Below are 14,728 nucleotides of genomic sequence, written 5' to 3' on the forward strand. Positions count from 1 at the left end.
GTCTGAAGAAGCATCAGTGTTTCTCATTTTTGAAACTTTAACTGTATGTTTATTTCATTTACAGGGACATCAAACCAGATAACATCTTGATGGACATGAATGGTCACATTCGATTAGCTGACTTTGGCTCCTGTCTGAAACTCATGGAAGATGGAACGGTAATTACACACTTACGCCCCTTAAAAAGGCTTTTTTTCTATGTCTTAATCTGCTGTTTGAAATAGTTGTCTGTGAAGTAACCTTAATATAAGTAGGTGTCTGTCATCTAAGAAATGTCCAATAAGTAAAGCGATGGGCGAATTGTAAAGTCTTTGTCACAGAACCAAAGGTCTGTTTTCCTACTTTTTAGAGGTTGGACTAGGCTGGTTGATGGAATATAGTGGCCTTGGAGCTGGTTTCAGCAGGTCTCGCCTCTTCCTTGGAGCAGTAAGCCTGGAGTAAAAATGTGATATAGGTGTGAACAGGGAGGAACAAAAAGGATAAGCTAGTAGAGATTCAGGAGAACCAGGAGTTACCCATTGTCTGTGCTGTCATTTGCTCTGGGTGGCGAAGAAGTATTTCAGCAACTTTCCTATGTTTATAAGATCAGGTTGAGCCCTAATTCACGAGTTTAGGGTAAAGTGCTTTCTGGGCTGTGCTTATGAAGACAAGAAGAATGCCCTCTTTTGGAGGTGTTCTATGGTGCTCTTGACTGAGGAGGAGTTTGTGTGTACTGCATGTCCCCATAGCTGCTCCTTCTCCTTCCAGTATGACCAACACTTGCAGATTCTATCCCTCACTGTGTTTGTCATCATTTCATGTCACCCGACCATTCCTATTTGATACTCCTGTGTCTGTACCAAACCCTCTTGAAGACGGCCATACGCAACCTTCGTGTTCTGCTAACACTAGCATATCTTCGAATCACTCCAGTGTGATGATATCTTTCATCGTCTCACAGTGCAAAGTTGTTCAGTGGTCAGTGCTGTTGCAAACCTTCTCCTGTCGTGCATTTACGCCCAGTGTGCCAGATATGTTGTGCTACATTACCAGGGAGACCTGGTCTGGGAAGTGTGGTACAAAAAAACTCCTCATTGTGTTTTTAATTAAATATTTTATTGCCATTTTTAGCCATAAACAAACATTTAACAAAACAGACATCCCGGCAGAGCTGTAAAGCCTTTCCCACCATGCACATGAGATCGATAATCGATTGAACATCTCCGATCCTGATCACGTTACCTTTGACTTTTTTGTTAACTTAGCATTTAAGATATGGTAACCTCTTTTCTGCTTTGTAGGGATCCTCTCGCCACGCCTCCATTCATTCCCCTCATATCTTTTCAATTTTTCTCGGGCTGTTTTCATAGCAATCTTCCTGGGGAATCTGAGTGCATCTGCCCACATGTCATTGTCAAGTTCCTCATCATCTTGTTCACATTGTTCCTTTAGACCCTGTATGTTTTAATGTGTGTTGAGCATTAGGGTGGTATAAGTGTGTGAGATTGCCCTTTCCGTTATCCTCCCATTTAAAGGCCATCCTTCAAGGGGGAGTCTTCCATGGTAGTCTCGTAACTATTTATCTAGGACTGTAGAGCATGTTTATTTGGAGGTATTAAACATTTTTGCGATGGATCCATCGCATATTCTTTTTCTAAATGTGTGACTGTCTGCCACAATCCCATTTGCATTTTACATGTCTCCAGCAAGGATATGACGACATACACCTTTGCTTCTGAACCTGGTTGGTATAATCTGGAAAGATGATTAGACCAGAGGACTTATATGTTAGAGATGTGTTTGCAATTCGAAATATGGTGTCTCTGTCCTTAAAATTCATGATCCTGGCTATAAAAGGCCGTTGGGGAGCCCGAGGGTGGATGTTGTGCTAGGGCCTTGTGGGCCCTTTCAATTAGAAAGCAGTTGGAGGACTCAGTTGCCAGTGTTCAAAATAAGAATCTTCATGAGAAATTGTTAAGTTTTGGAGGATTCGATCTCCTCCGGAATCCACACAATATGGACATTATTCTGGCAAGCCGCCCTTCAGTATCATTCACCCGCACAAGTAGTGTATTGTTCATAGTAATCATTTTCCGGAGATGTGAGTGCATCATTTTCACAGGGTACTCTACTTCACGGAACTGGCCTTCCGCTTCCATAACTCCTGTCTCTGGTCTTAATGAATCCGCATGACATCCAAACCCACCTCTCCGATCTCGGTCTCTAGAGCTTCACTTGTGCCTTCAATGGCCCGTATGTTTACATCGGCGTCCCAAGTGCAGGGTTGTTTTGCCATCATTTCCCCTGCCAGATGTGCCAGGTCCAACCAATCCAACCTATGCCAGAGTCCTGGTGGAACTTCTCATTGTTAACTATATCCGTGATCTGTAGTGTGTCAGCGCAGAGCATGACTAGAGTATGTGTACTGTATTGTAGCCTGTCTAAAATAAGGACTAAGATTTGCACATCTGAGCCTGTGCTAATCATGTAGGGTCTTAAGTAGCTGTATTTTAATTGAGACTCTCACAGCCCTTTATTGTCCAAAGTCAGGTGATCGGACCAGTCTTTGATGAATTGAATCAATAGCGTTTCCTGCCATTGGAACCTAAGGCGATAGCAATCGAGGTTTACAAATTGGTGTAATTACTGTATAAACCAGAGCCAGAGCCTCTGAACTCACCCCACCCTATTTACCGAGAGGCAAATGAGAATTGGAGAAGATTACAAGGCGATCCTAATCTTGATGTCACACACTGTGAGATATGGGTTTATTTATACCACTCTGAGTGGTTCAAGCCATGTTAATGGGACAGTTCTAGAAATATGTTCAGTTTGTCGCCCCCAAGAGTACCCCACTAGTGACTGTCCTAGCTCTCTGCCAGTCTCACTAATTGATTGCTGTCCCCAAGCATGATTTTTTTAATACAGTACGGGTTCTAACCTATGCAAATGACCGCATTTTATAAGGCGTTCATGTACCATAAGTGCTTTAAAGAATGAATGATAGGGTTGTAGTTTTCCATATATCCTGCTCTTCTTTCATTTAGTATATCCAGGTCATCATTAGTGGATGATAATTATTTTTGGTGCCCAATCCTTTTGGTTTATCAACACAAGTTAGCAGTAGCCTCCAGAGCAATGCTAGGTGATGGGGTAAGTAGTAAGACATATGTAGGGTGAGTAGTAGGACCCATGTAGGGCATCCTAAGAACCCCCTCATATTGCTGCAACATGTAGCTTCCTAGGTTTAAATCTGTGTTTTTTTGGGTCTCATATAAATATTTTGATTATTGTTTCAGTTTTCAGATAAAATGGATGAACTCCGGGGGAAGCATGTCTAAAATATAATTAAATCTTAGTGCTATGCAGTTTCGATGCTGTATTCATTTTTGCTATTTATACTCTACTCAGAGGAATAACTGCAGGCTGGACCACTTGGAAAAAAATCAGCAGACTTTATTTGCAGAGGGGGTGCAGGGTAGCTGATACTATGCACAGCAGACTCTGGTGTGAGCAAAATGCCTAGATATTTAATGTTTTTAGGGACCACCTTAAAGGAAAAGATTGGTAAGTCCAATCTAGTAAATATCATCCTGGGCACGGCTTCACATTTAGACCCAATACTTGGCCTGATTACGATGTCGGTCTAATAAGCGTCCGACGAACACTGTAGTGGGAATAGACCTGCCTGACTTTTAGTCGGCGGTTGCAACTGCAGTATTAGGATGGCGGTTGGAAACATCAATTTTTCTATTGGAGATTGTGCGGCGGCCCGGAAAAAGGCCGTAGAAAAATGGATGCTTTCAAACATGCCTGCACCATGTGGCAGCCAGGTGCCTGCCACATGGTGCCCCCAGGCCCTATAGTGGCGGGCCAGGAGGGAAGGGGGCCCTGCCAGGGGCTAGGTGCTCTGCTGTCAATTTGGGATTACAATTCCTCCCGCTGCCCCAATGGGCTCACAGAGCCTGTCGGAAGCAGAGCGGAATTCCCCCGCGGGTTTCCCACCATCCGCCAGTATCATAATACGGCTGTCAGACAGAATCCTATGATGTTGTGTGGAAAGCTTCCTTGGAGCCAGGAGAATTTATTGATGATCCAAAAATAGTTTAGACACGTCTGCACAATGTTTACCAAGCACCATTGTCTCATGTTCAGCATGTTACCAGGGATGACCACCATTGTCTTAAGGCTGACATTTTACCAGGAGTAACCACCATTGTTCCAAGGCTGGAATGTTGCCAGGAATTGGCACCATTGAGCCAGGACCAGCATGTTCCCTTGGGTTAACACCGCTGTGCCAGTACCAGGATGCTAACAGGAATTACCACCGTTATGCCATGGTCTGCATTTTATCTAGAAATTACCACCATTATGACAAGGCAGGCATGTTGCCAGAGATTGCCACCATTGTGCCAGTCACTTCATGTTGCCAGGGATTATCAGCATTGTGTGAGAGATAGCAAATTGCCAGGAATTAACACCTGCAACTCCATTCAGAGTGCCAGTCACACCCCATCCACTGCCTGCAGAGGACCTACCCGAACATCAACCTCCAGCAACCTGACCCTTGCTCACAGAAAAGTAGAGAGCAGTGGCATTCACCTGGATTATTGCAGATGCAACAGCATCAAGTGGTCCAAGGAAGGAGATTGTATCAGGCTTACGCCACATGTCCCCTAGAGCAGCTGTTGCCGAAGACTCTTTATCTGTAGAACACAGCTGACGAGGAGGTGGCTTGAAGGTGTGGGGAGCTCAGGAGCAGCTTATAGCTGCACATCCTCTGAAGGCAATTGTTGCTTTTTGGTGGTAAGACACACTGTCTGGTAGAGATAACCGAGCTGTCACTCTTTTGCCTCAGAGTCAGTAACTGCCCACTTATATTTCTTCTATTTCTTCGTCATTCCCCTGTCCCCTTTTCTCATCCATTACGTCTGTTCTCTCAGGTGTCTCTTCTCATACTCCCCTCTTGAAGTGCTCAATGGTTTTCTCCTCCCATACTCTCTTAGGGGGGTTGCGTACCAGCGGGTTCAGGTTTCATGCCCCATACTTGAGGAGGCTCTTGACTCTGACCGACGAATGGTGCCAGTGGTGACGCTAGAGGGGCGGTAGCCACCTCGGCTGGTTTTGTGGCATTCTCATGGGCGGTGGTTGCTACCTTCTCCTCCTGGGCATCCTCCAGACTCCTATCTTTTCCAGTTTTCTCAGGACAAGACCTGCATTCATGACTCTCAGAAGTGCAGACGAAAAATAAACTGAAAAATAGTCGTATTGGTGGTAAAAAAACCCATAAATAAAAGCATTTCGAGATGACAATGGGATTAGAAGCACCACTATTACGCACACAGATATATGACACTGCCAACTTTCGTAAAGGAAGGAGGATTTAGCAGTGGCTTGACATCCTTGTAGGAAAACACAAAGTGCGTAAGCTGTGACGAGGGGGTTAGTTACCCCTCAATAATTGTGAATTAGCAATGCTCTACCTCGTCTTTTGGAAACTCTAGCAAAAAAGACCAATTTTGGCAGAGGAAGCCTCACCCACTGCTTGTGGCATGCTTCATCTTAGGCAACCTCTCCACCCTGGTAGGATGGTACCACCAGGGCGGACTTAACCTCCAAGGAGAAGGGAGAGGGAGTTCTTAGACAACGTATTACTGAACAGTGAGGGATCCAGATAAGCTAAAAAATACCTTGAGATACACAGGTTATCACCTTTATTATTGGGAGCCCCAGGTTCGCATAAAAGCAATTCTGAGATGGAATGTAAGTACAATGACTCAATCAATCCCCCTTATGCCAACATGTTTCTGCCCTTACTAACTGCCTATAGAGGTAACGACCATGCATCAGGGCCAAGGATCCCTAATGGACTGGCCTAGTCACCGTTAAAAATCACTGTGTGAAACCAAGGTGAGTCCTGCCTTGTTTGTGATAAATTACACCTAAAGGAAGAAAAGAAAAGTTACAAAACTTCTAGAGAAAGGTTGGTATTCCTCATGCAGAGACATTATTTCTCATTATGGAACACTTGTCATACTGCACTGCAATCCACACAACAGCACACGTGTAAAGTGACATACACACATGCAAAATAAAGTTAGATTCAGTTCCTTACCCTAACCAGGGGGATAACAGCTTTCTGGTCTGGGATGGACGATGTCTGCTGTAGTAAAAATGGAGTAATCTTTTCGTTATGACACACGATAAAACTGGATGAGGCAGGTCCCTTGCACCCAGGATACTCCAATTGTTAACTGACTATACCATCAAGGTGCGGGGACTGCGAATGACTACAAGTGCCCCTATGGCAATGCCGCACCCATTTTTACTTTCGGACTATGGCTTCCACTGCCATAAACAAGGCTGTGATCGAGGGCTTTCCTCTGGAGTTCCAACTGGCACTGATAATAGGTTCACTAAGGTGAGTACTTAATATATCTGCAACTTGAGAACGAGGGATTCCTCGTCCTTTTCCCCATCCACAACTGTTAAGATCTTCTTGGCAGATTGTTGGGTATTGTACCCTCACATAAAACTGTGTATCGGACGAGCTAACTCCACCCTAGTGGTACCATCCCACCAGGGTGGGGAGAGGGTTGCCTATAATGAAGCATGCCACAAGTTGTGGGTGAGGCTTCCTCTTCCAAAAAGATGGTTCTTCCTTCTTGCCAGCGTTTCCAAAATCCCACGTAGGGTTTCGTTAATTCACAACCATCGCAGCTTCTGAACTTTGTCGTGTGTTTTCTTACTGCTTAGGGAGGACATGCGTTGGCTTACCCCCCACCCCTCTCTATTTGTGGGGTTAAAGTTGACACCCTTGGACCCTTTGCTATGCGAGCACAAGGGCCATGCTTTCCGGCTCGCATAGGGATGTGTGTTTAGGTGTGTTATTGCCGAGCGTCGTGCAGAATGCCCATTCTTGTACACAATAGTCTTTACACAGTGACATTGAGGCAAAACTTTAGATACATTTTTGAGGAATCCAGGATGTTTATTTACTCTAATATGGAGGAATCTGTTGAAAAATTCAAGAGCATGGCCCCCTTTTTTTGTCTACATTAGTAATGATAAATTCTCAGATTATTCAAATGCAATTGGGGGAGTAGTTCTCTCAATCAAGTTAAAATTTGAATCCTGATGCCCAGTTATTGTTCTCTGAGATGCAGGTAGACCCAGCCTCATCGGACTGCGTAAATTAATGTTTGATTGTACACTTTTTTAGTACCGAGATCCTCGCCATAGTCGTCCAACTCACTCAACAAATAGTCCGTAAGTCCATCAGTTAAGCATTGCATTGAGTCCTTATATAATTATAAGGCTTTTTCAAACAAATCTTATCATTTATTTTAAAAAGTCCTGTTATAAAAGTTTTTTTTTTTTTTACAGAAGCCAAACATGTTTGCCAAAACTAAATTGTTTGTCAAAAAAAGCGGAAGAATATAATGTCAAAACTGTATGTGAGAAAGTGAAATTGATTGGCTAAAGGTGCTAAACTCCCAATCTCCACAGGTCCAGTCTTCAGTGGCTGTTGGAACTCCTGACTACATCTCTCCGGAAATCCTGCAAGCCATGGAGGATGGGAAGGGGAAGTATGGGCCGGAGTGTGACTGGTGGTCTCTTGGCGTCTGCATGTATGAAATGCTCTACGGCGAAACACCCTTCTATGCGGAGTCCCTCGTGGAGACCTATGGAAAAATTATGAATCACAAAGTTAGTATTTTGTTTTTGTTGCAAGATAGTAATATTGTTATTAATAAGGAGCACTGCAGAGTGAGAGCAAATTGCATATGGCTTTTCTTGCAAATTAGGTTACATAAATTCATGATAAGAGGTTCATAAACCTGTGTTATCTTTAAGACAGCATGTTGTGAGTTTGATTATTTTTTCTGGTCTGGCCCAGTAACCGCTTTATTGTGTTGAAAGCAGTAGCGGCTTGTCCCCTGCCAAAGCGGCAAGGCGTGCCAGAGGAGAGGGAGGTGGGGAAGGAGGGGGTTGGGGTGGGGGAGTTCGGAGATAAAAACAAATAAAAAAACGTACATGAATGCTACCACCAACGCCATAAACTCCTGCCGCATCGCGCTCTTCCTGCTTCTGGGTACAGGCTCCCAGACTGCACTGCGGCCAATCTTGACACTGCTTGATAGCAGCGTCGGGATTGGACTTGCGCTCCCAGGCAGATTGGGAGCCTGTGCCTGCTCTCTCCAGCCCCAGCAACACAGCTGGGGCTGGAGAGTGCTTCACTGCACATGAGGGTTGGCCGACCTGAGACGGACGGCCAAACCCTCATGCACAGTGAAGGGAGTGCACTACCACTCCCCCACTAGCAGTAACATCCCCTGGACCCGCCCCCAGGACTCGTCAGAGTCCTGGAGGCGGGTCCAGAGGATTAAAATAAAACAATAATAAAACAGGTTTAAAAACCCATTTTATTATCTTTTTATTTGCGTGTGGTGGCAGGGCGGCGGTGACGCTCCTCCAGTCTAATGGAGGGGCCACCGCTGGTTGAAAGCCTTATGTTTTCCCAAAAACATAATAAAAATACATACATTTATACATATATTGGTTTTGGGTCAGCCCTGGTTATCCATTGGTCTGTTCAACTGCCACTCACATTTTGCTTCTACGTATCACATCATAAAGTATGGGCCATTGGATTAGCCAATTATCCGTCTTCATTGTACATGTTGGCACTTTGCTTGTGTGCACATGTGCACATCCGACTACCAATCAGTCCATTCTGTGTCAGAGCTGGTGGGCCAACATTTTTTTAAATACATTTTTGGATGACGTTTTTTAAATTCCTTTTTGCAAACCTATATGCTTTTAGATGGCATAATATTGACTTTTTATTACTGTAAAACATTTAATGCCTTTTGTATATGTTTGTACACACAGCATGATATTCAATAGGACTTCTGTCTAGTTTTTCCTATAAAAATATTTTTTTACATCAGTGGAAGTCAAAGGACTCGATTCAGGTGTCAATGGCAAGTAATTCAGATTTAGTGCTAAAACCTTTGTGGCAATATTTATAATACTTCTTTTCATACGATGATTTGTACGCCGTTTTTGGTATTTCCCAAGTGCTGTCTAACAAAGGTATTGCCTTTTCACCAATTGTGAACTTGAATTTAACGAACAATAAAGCACACTAATAGGAAAATCAGTGTCTTTTTTCTATGCATGTTTCCCACCAGTGTTTTGAGATTGTGGTAGAACCTTTCTCAGGACAATGAAAACACGATAGATGCTTATTTACATCAGTCGTAACCACAAATAAAACTCAAACATACAAGTGTTGCAGTCGTCCCACTTCCTTTGCTACAGGGTGACATTTGAACAACCCCTCCCCTAGTTTTTCCATTCTTTGATGTTCCTACTGTAATTATTTTTTACATGAACAGCTTTTATAGAAATCTCATTGAAACCTGAATAAAGTGTTCGATAATATGCATGAACATGTTTCGCATTCGTTATAAAGCAAAACATATACAATGCTCTGAAATAGGCCACTTTCTAAATTCACCAAAAATTGTAAGTATGTATATTTTAGTACTTGAAATGTCCCTAAAGGTAATGCAGTGGATGGCAATGGACTAGCAGTAGGCACTCCTAACACTGCCGGACATCAAAACGTCCTCTAAAGATTTTGAGGTTATAGGTTTGGGCCATAAAAGCAACACACAGTCATGACGATAACAACTCAGCTTCAGGTTTATGTATGAGAGTAATCAAATGAAAATACCTTTTCTGATGGATATATCTTCCTGCAGATTCCTCACCTTAAGAACTATCCTTCTAGGCTTTAACCTGGTCAGGAAACCATTTTCCTGGCAATATCCCTCCAGCCCTGCCAGGTGGCGCCATGTTACTACAGCCATGACTCCTCCTCTGGGCATGATGACACCTGAGTTTAGTGCCAAGCACCCCTCTGGCAGAACTTTCTTTTCTTACACACCTCTTCAATGCAAGTCTGTAGCTCTCTCTCTCTGTTTCAGTGATGACATTCATCAGCATTAGACAGCAACTAGGTTAAATGTCTCCTCCAAAATCTACATCTTTCAAGCCTTGTCACAGATACCACATGATGATGTCCAGTTTGGATCAACATTACAATTGAATAATGTTTCTAGGATCAGAGTCCAGCACTTTATTCTGTGATTCTACTATCTCCATGCACCCATGGGCAGTCTAGGATTGGGATGCCAAGTTGTTTCTGGCTAACTCCCATAGGGAGATGCTTAATAATCTCTTTCAGTCAAAGTGAAGTCACCTGTCAGGCTACGATCTCCAAAGAGACCTTACCACAAACAAGCACCATAGGAAAGAGAAGTCCTATCCTTCCTTGGAGAAACAGTCCCGCTCCCAGGTCCATTCAGAATCATGCTGGCATTCTCCGATCCTGACAATGAAATAGATGAGACTGGAGTTTCTGGGGCCCTTTGGCTTGCTATGATGAACTAGTTCAAGATGACAGCTGCACCTTTGGGGCACCTGCCAAAGCAGAGAACTTTCCTGCCGGCTTCGTGACTTGTGTTGGATTCCCCAACACTGCACTCCCATGGGCCTTAAAACAAGTTAAATTCTGCCAGGGTGTCATCCTCTGCTCAGTTGGCTCCTCCACCTGCACTGACGTAGAAGCAACTCTTGGATCCAACGGCGATAATGCTCATGATGGCGAAAACGTCTGAAGACATTATCCTTGTTGTGAGGAAAAATGGTATTGTCAAATTTAATGATGTTTCCCTTGGCAGAGCATCTGCCTAGAAATCAGAAATTTGCCTGGATGCTGAAGATTCTGGCCCATGACTTTCATACCCTCGCAGTAATCGACAAAGATTATGGCCATACAAAAGATGACAAGTTGGAGGCTGTTAACCACCTTCACATTTTTAATACTAATGCTGGCTTACATCTGGAATTGCAAAATATGAGTAGCCTAGATACCTTACCACAAGGGTACATCCCTTACCACTTTGGCTGGCCCTACCTCAGAGTTAGTCATCTTATTTACAACTTTTGCATGTATAGAAGCAGAACGCCTGGGCTTGATTTTGCCCTTTGTGAGATGAAGGCTAATATTTTGATTGAGATAATGGAAATGTTTTCCTCAGCGATGAAGGTTGCTTCCATCCAGTGAAGTCCTCATTGAATTGTGTTATGGCTGCATGGCAGAAACTCTTTTTTGGACCAGCAGTCACCAGACATATTGCCTGACATTCTCTCACCCCTCCCTGGAAAGTCTGGTTGAACAAACCTGCTCTTGGAATCAGAACTCAAACACCTTCCCTACAGCGCCTCCTGACGAAGTTAACGAAACTTAACTGTTTGGCCAGAAAGGGCTTTGTGTCTGGTAGCCTGGCCCCCTTCACACTGTTAATGCCAACTGTGTTCTAGGTCATTATATCAATCCTTTGCAGTACTTGGCAAAACTTATTGTGATCAGTTTGCCTGACTATGAAAAAGCAAGTTTGAGGCCTATAAGCTGTAGATTATATACTGTAGCATAGATCGCCATCTGGTGTTGGACTTGGATGTTTGCACTTTGTTTTTGTGAAAGAAGTCTTTGTAGTCACGGGATAGGTGACTCCTCCTTATGGTGATAGTGCTCATGGGCATCGACTCCATCTTCAGATTGTTTTTTTTCCACCATCGGGTTCGGATGTAAACGGCTGTGCTCCGGGTCAGTATCTTTTTCGATTCCCCTTCGACGCGCAATCCTTCACCACTCGGTTTTTCGAACGCGCTCCTCGACGCGGATCCAACACAAATCTCAACACCTTCGATTCCGGTCGTCGATGCGGGCCGTTGGGCCTATTCGCGCCATCAGGCCCTACGGCTAATGTAAAAAACTCCATTCAAAAATGCCCCCTGTGTGGTGCCAAATTCCCACACACTGATCTCCATGTCCTCTCTCCAGAACACGAGGACAAAGTTTGCCTGGCCTGCGCTTCATTTTGATCGAAGAAAAACATACGTGATCGCCGGGCTCGACGTCGCGTAATGTCTCGATCCACTACCTCGGTGCCGGACGACATCTTCGATGCAGGCCCGATGCTCCTGAGGAACAAGAACCGGACACTGAAGACATCAGCTTCTCCGATTCCGATGAATCAGAGGCCGAAGATCAGACGATTACTCCAGGTCAACGAACTGTGAGTACCAACATCGACACCCCTACCTCTTCTCAAATACATAAGGCTCCAGTAATGCCTTCCGGCTCAGGTCGACACCGTGACAAAACTTCTGACGCCCCGCCTTCCGGCTCAGTTCCGAAGTCCAAACACAAGCCTTCAGGCGGCTCGGGACAGAGCCAGCCACGCATCGGTACCGAACTACCATCCCCGGTACCGAAACCCAAACATTCGGCCCCGAAATACCAGCAGGATAAACCCTCGGAGCCAAAACCAGACCACAAATCTTCGGAGCCAAAAAAGAGCAAATCTTCGGAACCGAAAAAAGACCATAAATCCTCATAGCCAAAAAAGTCCTCGGACTACACAGCTTCCACAAAGCAAAAGGACACTAAGACCCCTCCTAAAGCTTCGGAACCAAGACCAAAGCAACCAAAATCATCGGTACCAAACAAGGATACTGGATTAAAAGACCTTTTTTCAACCAGATTCAGTGGATCCTAAACAATAAACTCTTCACATTGACCCTAAAACTGGTCATATCAAGACAATTCTATCTAAAAAGAGACCTTTGGACTCCCCCAGAAGACCCCAAGATACCCTTAAAGAAGAGAGACATGGTAACTTCTCCAGCCAGACCCTTCTCTCCTCCAAATATCCCCACAACACCACTTTCTCCAGCACACTCTCCAATGCCTCCATATTCACCTACATCACAAGATGATGATAATGATCACCTTTGGGGTGGGGATGAGAACACACAGGAGGATAATGATGATGACACTACTCTCCCACCACCTGATCCTTGGGAGGATTATGATAATCCACTGGATATCCCAGAACTCCCCGATCCAGACTCCTACCCATCAAGGCCATCCCCCCTAGACGACAACATGGGTTTTGCAGAGCTCATAAATAGAACTGCACATTATCATGGGGTAGAATTACAGCCAGGCCCACAGGAGGAAGATTTATTGTTAGAAACTATCACACAGTCACAAAAATCAACAAGCATTCTACCCATGTTAAAAGGTATCATCAAACATGCACCTGACGTTTTTAAAGACCCCGTCAGAGCTAGAGTTCTCAACGCTAGGACTGAGAAAAAATATAAACCAGCTCCCAACGATCCAGCTTATATTAAAGCACAGCTCCCTCTAGAGTCCTTGGTTGTGTCAAATGCACGTAAACTAGCAAATTACCAAACATCAGGGGATGCCCCACCTCCAGATAAGGAGTCTAAATTACTAGATGCATCTGGCAAACGCATTGCCTCACAAGCAGCAAATCACTGGTGCATTGCCAATACACAGCCTTACTGGCCAGGTATGATAGGGTTCATTACGACGAGCTTGAAAAGCTCATACAACATCTTCCCAATCCTTATAAGACTAAGGCCAATGACCTCATACAAGAGGGAAAATTAATTACAAACACTTGTATAAAAGTGTGATCTTGATGCAGCCGACACAGCATCTTGTGCAGTTAACACAAGCGTTTTACTATGCAGACACGCATGGCTACGCATATCTGGGTTTAAACAGGATGTGTAATTCACAATTCTTAATCAACCTTTTGATCAAGAACACTTTTTTGGATCCACTGTAGACACATGTTTGGAGAAAATGAAGAAGTGCTCCTTTTATAGGGGCGCCTCTAAAACTATTGGGACGGACAACACCTCATCCTCCTACAAAAACACTACTCAAACCTCCCCTAACATAGGCTATTTCAGAGGAGGCTATAGAGGCAACAACAACAAGGGTAGAGGATGCGGTAATAACACCTGCACCTCTCCTACTACAAAACAGTGACTTCCCTCCACTTCCCCCCCGACCATTCCACTCCAGTCGGGGGAAGACTATCACAGTTCCTACCTGTCTGGAATTCCATCACCACAGACAAGTGGGTTAGATAAATTATCCAGTATGGTTACTGCCTGGAACTCATGCAACTCCCCCATTCATACCCCCCCAAACAACGTCCAATGTCCACAGAACATCTGACGCTGTAAGAGGTTCTCTCCTTATTACAAAAACACACAATAGAACCGGTTCCCTTACCTCATCAAGGAACAGGGATTTACTTCCTTTTCTTTCTAATCCCAAAGAAAGACGGTACTCTCAGGCCAATACTGGACCTCCGACCGTTAAATCTCTACATACAGTCGGACCACTTCCACATGCTCACTCTCTAACAGGTTCTCCCACTGCTCCAACAGGGCGATTTCCTTGCCACTCTAGACCTCAAGGATGCCTACTTTCATATTCCTATTCACCCCGCTCATAGAAAATATCTACGGTTCGTAGTGGACAGACAGCACTATCAATTCAAAGTTCTTCCACTCGGAGTGACTACTACACCCCAAGTCATCACAAAATGTCTCGCAGCAGTCGCAGCCCATTTGCGCAGACAACACATTCACGTGTTTCCTTATCTCGACGACTGGCTCATAAAAGCCAAGTCACACACACACTGTGTACACAATACACACAGAACAATCCAGTTTCTCCACGACTTGCGATTCACAATAAACCTACCCAAGTCACACCTTCAGCCGTCCCACTTCATTCAGTACCTAGGTGCCACAATAGATACCTCAAAAGCCCTTGCAT

General features: G+C 44.4%; 1 protein-coding gene across 3 annotated transcripts in view; it reads left to right on the forward strand.

Annotated features, from left to right (window-relative positions):
- CDC42BPA (CDC42 binding protein kinase alpha) overlaps positions 1-14,728 on the forward strand; it is a 797,672-nt gene that overhangs the window by 381,133 nt on the left and 401,811 nt on the right. For all 3 annotated transcript variants that reach the window (XM_085613029.1, XM_085613030.1, XM_085613031.1), the window contains exons 6-7: positions 65-158; positions 7,489-7,689. In XM_085613029.1, coding sequence (XP_085469155.1) covers positions 65-158; positions 7,489-7,689 — 295 coding nt within the window. The remainder of the gene's footprint in view (positions 1-64; positions 159-7,488; positions 7,690-14,728) is intronic.

Source organism: Triturus cristatus, chromosome 6, assembly GCF_964204655.1.
Source record: "Triturus cristatus chromosome 6, aTriCri1.1, whole genome shotgun sequence".
Lineage (NCBI taxonomy): Eukaryota > Metazoa > Chordata > Amphibia > Caudata > Salamandridae > Triturus > Triturus cristatus.